At 47.7% G+C, this 4,101-nt stretch overlaps 1 protein-coding gene across 1 annotated transcript; it reads left to right on the forward strand.

The window, feature by feature from the left end:
• Positions 1-606: 606 nt before the first annotated feature.
• Positions 607-2,558, forward strand: LOC112808232 (C-C motif chemokine 8-like). The gene is made up of 3 exons (XM_025851238.2): positions 607-741; positions 1,522-1,639; positions 2,009-2,558. Exons 1-3 carry the CDS (start codon positions 666-668, stop codon positions 2,112-2,114), a joined length of 300 nt encoding a protein of 99 aa, XP_025707023.1. The 5' UTR covers positions 607-665; the 3' UTR covers positions 2,115-2,558.
• The last annotated feature ends 1,543 nt before the right edge of the window (positions 2,559-4,101 follow it).

Raw genomic sequence — 4,101 nt, forward strand, 5'->3', positions numbered from 1 at the left:
TTAGCTTCTAAATAAAATATTTGGAAGCCACCACCCTACAAGATCAGTATGTGCTGTCCAGTTCTCACGGTCCATAACGTAAGATTCCAGGGCATTGAGACTTGAAGGTTCTCCTGGATTCCACCGTTCTTCCAGGGTTCCATCAGGCTACCTGTGTGGGGGTCTAAGAGGGCCTGACTAGTTTAGGATGCCAGGGACCTGAGTCTGATAGAAAGTACAGGCAAAGACTTAAGGCTCCATCCTAGGCCCCCTAGGCCCCAGAGAGGGCCAGGCCTTTGATTGTCTTCACTCCACTACGACCTCAGCTTCCGTTCTTCCTTTCCAAAAGATCATTTTCCATTTCACAGAAATCATAGACCTTATTAGTCCAGTGAAGTCACCTCCTACATTTTGCTAGGCATGACACATTCCCTTCTACCTCTGGTCCACATAGTCTAAGCGAACAGTTGAAACTATTCAGCTTCCTTCTTCCAGTATTTGGAAACCACCCCCAGGATCTGGTGCCTACTCAGCATATTCCAAGTCCAATTTCAGGGCCCTGCCCATGCTCTCTGCTCTCTATAAAAGGCAGGCATGGTGTCCAGAGCAACCAGAGGAGCAGAGAGGCTGAGACCGATCCAGAAACCTCCAGCTCTCACAACACAAGCTCCCTGCTCCCCGCCGACATGAAGGTCTCTGCAACACTTCTGTGCTTGCTGCTCGCAGCCACCGCCTTCAGCACCCAGGTGCTCTCCCAGCCAGGCAAGGCCCTTGCTTCCTAAAGATTACCACTGAAACTATTGTTACTATCATCCCAGCGTGAGTCATCCCATGCTTGCTGCATAGCCTACATTACAGAGATGGAGAAAGTGAAACCAACAAAGGTGATGAGAAGAGCTGTCACGGTAGTTAACCAGAGGCAGAACCAGGTGCCTGGGTCGCTAAGGCCAGTCCCCATGGTCCTTCCTGACACCAGCTTGGGGAAGAGACACTGAGTGCAACCACTTACCTCAACGACCCTCACATCGTTTGGGGATGTGGGGGCTGTTTCTCATTGTGGATGCGAAGGACATTTCAGGCAGTAGAGCAGAGGGGGAAAAAACTATTGCTTGGGGTTTCAAATTTTGGATTACAGCCAGTGTACCGGTGGCCATGTAAAGAAGAAAACGACCCAGAGGCCTCTCAGCATGTGACACGGTTGGCTTTAGAGCCTGTGGGGACAGAAAGCTGGGAAGCAAGGTCTTAGAGTTTATCTATTTGGTGTCAGAGGTTTTGGGTCAGTAGACCCTCCTAATGACACTACAGGATTGGTGTCATTTCTCCATTCCCAGTCAACAGTGAAGAGCCCCATAGTTCCACAGAGGAAATCGACTCCCAGTCACCATTTTATCTGTGGAATGTGGACTAAGGCACTGGACTTGGGCGTATTCAGTCCTAGTTGGAAATTGTGTGTTTGCTTTGTCTTTTCCTACCTTCACCTGCCCGTGCAAATGCATGCTTATGATGCATTGTAACTCTCCTTCTTTGCAAAATGTTTTTCAGGTTCGGTTTCCATCCCAATTACCTGCTGCTTCAATATGGTCAAAAGGAAGGTCCCCATGCAGAAGCTGGAGAGCTACACGAGGGTCACCAACAGCCAGTGTCCCCAGGAAGCTGTGATGTAAGTGGACTGTGCTCTAGCACCCCCTGCCAAAAGTTCTGAGTTCTATACAAGGGAAAGAGATCAGGATTCATGCCCAAAGGAGTCAGATAAATATACCATCTAATCCAAAGGGACCCTTACCCCATGGAGAAACTGAGCCCGCGGGAGCTTGGTCAGATCATCCAAGTTCCTTCAGCCAGCAGCCTGAAGGCCTCCCCTGGGACAGCACAAGCAGTTTCCTTTTGAGCCCTTCCTCCCATCTTTCCCCTCCCACCTAGCCCCATCCAGCCCCCTTACCCAGAGAGCAAGAGGGTTGGCCCCCTCAGGTATAGGGGCCAACAGGCACCTCAAGGGGTTCCATCTCACTGCCCTCTCTCTCCACAACAGCTTCAAGACCAAAGCATTCAGGGAGATCTGTGCTGACCCCAAGCAGAAGTGGGTCCAGGATAACATGAAGCACCTGGACCAAAAGTCCCAAACCCAGAAGCCTTGAACCTTCGCATCTGGACCAAGAGACAGAAATGAGGAAAATCTTATTTATTTTCCCCCAACTCTCCCCAAGTGCAGAGTGATCTTATTTTATTACAGTGTACAACAAGAGGCACCTTGTATAATAATTTAAGGCACATTTCTCAAATAATATTTAATTATATTTATTAATGTTTTGACTTTATCTGATATAATCCTAGTGGATGTAAAGCACAGAAGCCAGTGGCATGTTATCTTTTCTGGGAGCTCAGTCAAGTTCCTGGCAAGGATGTCATTGTTCTCCCTCCAATGTGTCTATAGTATTGTGAGGTCCTTCCGTGAATCATCAGAGGGAAACATTTCTGTATTCTTATGAATCAGCGCTCCTGTACATCAAACGTCTGCTGTGTAGTGTGGTTGAAATTAATGTTATTTAATGACTATGGAATTTTCAAAGAAAAAATATATATAACTATAAACTACTTGGTCTTATTTTTCATGGGGTCACATTTAGCTGGGAGGCAGAAAATGGCAGCAATGACTGGCAATTTGGGGTCTAGGGGCCATCCTCTAAGAAGTATTTTAGATGCAACTGAGGTTCAGGGTATTCCAGCCCTTTGGCTCCAGCCCCTAACATCACCTCCCCATTTTTTTTCTTCTCACACCTCCCTTTGTCCAGTCTTCCTCGTGCCTCAAACTTTTCTCCATAACCCCAACTGTTATCCATCTCATTAATCCTCAAACCCAGACTACTATCTTAAGAGTAAAACTAGAGGAACCTAGATGTCTACAACCTAGAAACCCTTTTAAGATTTTTTCTTGAGGGGCGCCTGGGTGGCTCAGTTGGTTAAGCAACTGCCTTCGGCTCAGGTCATGATCCTGGAGTCCCGGGATCGAGTCCCACATCGGGCTCCCTGCTCAGCAGGGAGTCTGCTTCTCCCTCTGACCCTCTTCCCTCTTGTGCTGTCTCTTTCTCTCTCTCTCAAATAAATAAATAAATAAATCTTAAAAAAAAAAAAAAGACTTTTTCTTGAAGCATCTTCAACAGGACTGGTCTTGAAGGATGACATGCAATGGGAAATGAAAAGGTTTTTCAGAGCTGGTCCAGGAGGAGAAGCAAGAGCATGGGCAGAGGGAGGAATCCCATCTGGCTGGACTCTGAAAAAAATAAGATGCACTAAAAGTTTTGAAATAGGAGAGAAGGAAAGTGTCATGCAAGGTGCGTGTGAGGAAGAATAAGCTGGTATCTAAGGATGGGGTGGAGTGTGGGAGGGAGAACCTGAGGGCAGGCTGCTGTAATGGTGCAGGGAGGTGAAGCAGGCTGGTGGTGGGGGTGATGTGGGTAGAATGAGCAAGATGGAGTGGTATGTCAAATGTTGGAGAGGGAAAGCATTTGACCCGGGATATAGACCTTCTCTTATAACCTCACAATGCAACTATTTAGAGGGCTGGTGCCCTTGACACACAGAATGAAGTTATCTCCAGCTCCAATCCCCCAAATATGCAAGCATCTGTTTGAAGGCACGGGACCTCCTTTCCTTAATAGCTTCTTAGGGTCGAGAGTCCCTTGTACTGTATGAGCATAGCTGGCTTCATTTTCAGGTATGAGGCCCACCATAGTAAGGCACCAAGACCAGACCCCTCATGGAAGGAAAGAGGACTGTTTTCTTGATGACCCAGCTCTGCAGGGCCTGTCATTGGTGATCGTGTGGAGAGATGCCACAATTTCAGTACACCTCGAAGCACAGCACTTGGGTTCTGGTCCTAGAACTGACCCTGATTCTGTGTCACTTAGGACAAGTCAATGTCAATCTCTTTATCTGGCATTAAGGTGCTACATACGAAAGTGTAGGTTGTACTGTGTCACAGGCAGAAAGCAAGAGGACCTGGCAGATGACCTCACAAGCCCTCTCCAGTTCTAGGAGCCACGTCTCTGGGAAACTTGGCCGTGCCTGTTGGCTAGGGTAGAATGGGGAAGTAAAGCACTTAGATTACAATCATCGAGGCAGCCA

The sequence above is a fragment of the Callorhinus ursinus genome, unplaced genomic scaffold (assembly GCF_003265705.2).
Source record: "Callorhinus ursinus isolate GAN/ISIS: 27379988/994484 unplaced genomic scaffold, GSC_fseal_2.0 scaffold34, whole genome shotgun sequence".
Taxonomy (NCBI): Eukaryota; Metazoa; Chordata; class Mammalia; order Carnivora; family Otariidae; genus Callorhinus; species Callorhinus ursinus.

What these genes read in the sequence shown, in the direction of transcription:
- LOC112808232 (XM_025851238.2), top strand. Translation starts at nt 666, where the DNA reads ATGAAGGTCTCTGCAACACTTCTGTGCTTGCTGCTCGCAGCCACCGCC. An exon ending in CCAGGTGCTCTCCCAGCCAG is followed by an intron (nt 742 to 1,521) that starts GCAAGGCCCTTG and finishes AATGTTTTTCAG; the next exon opens with GTTCGGTTTCCATCCCAATT. An exon ending in TGTCCCCAGGAAGCTGTGAT is followed by an intron (nt 1,640 to 2,008) that starts GTAAGTGGACTG and finishes TCTCCACAACAG; the next exon opens with CTTCAAGACCAAAGCATTCA.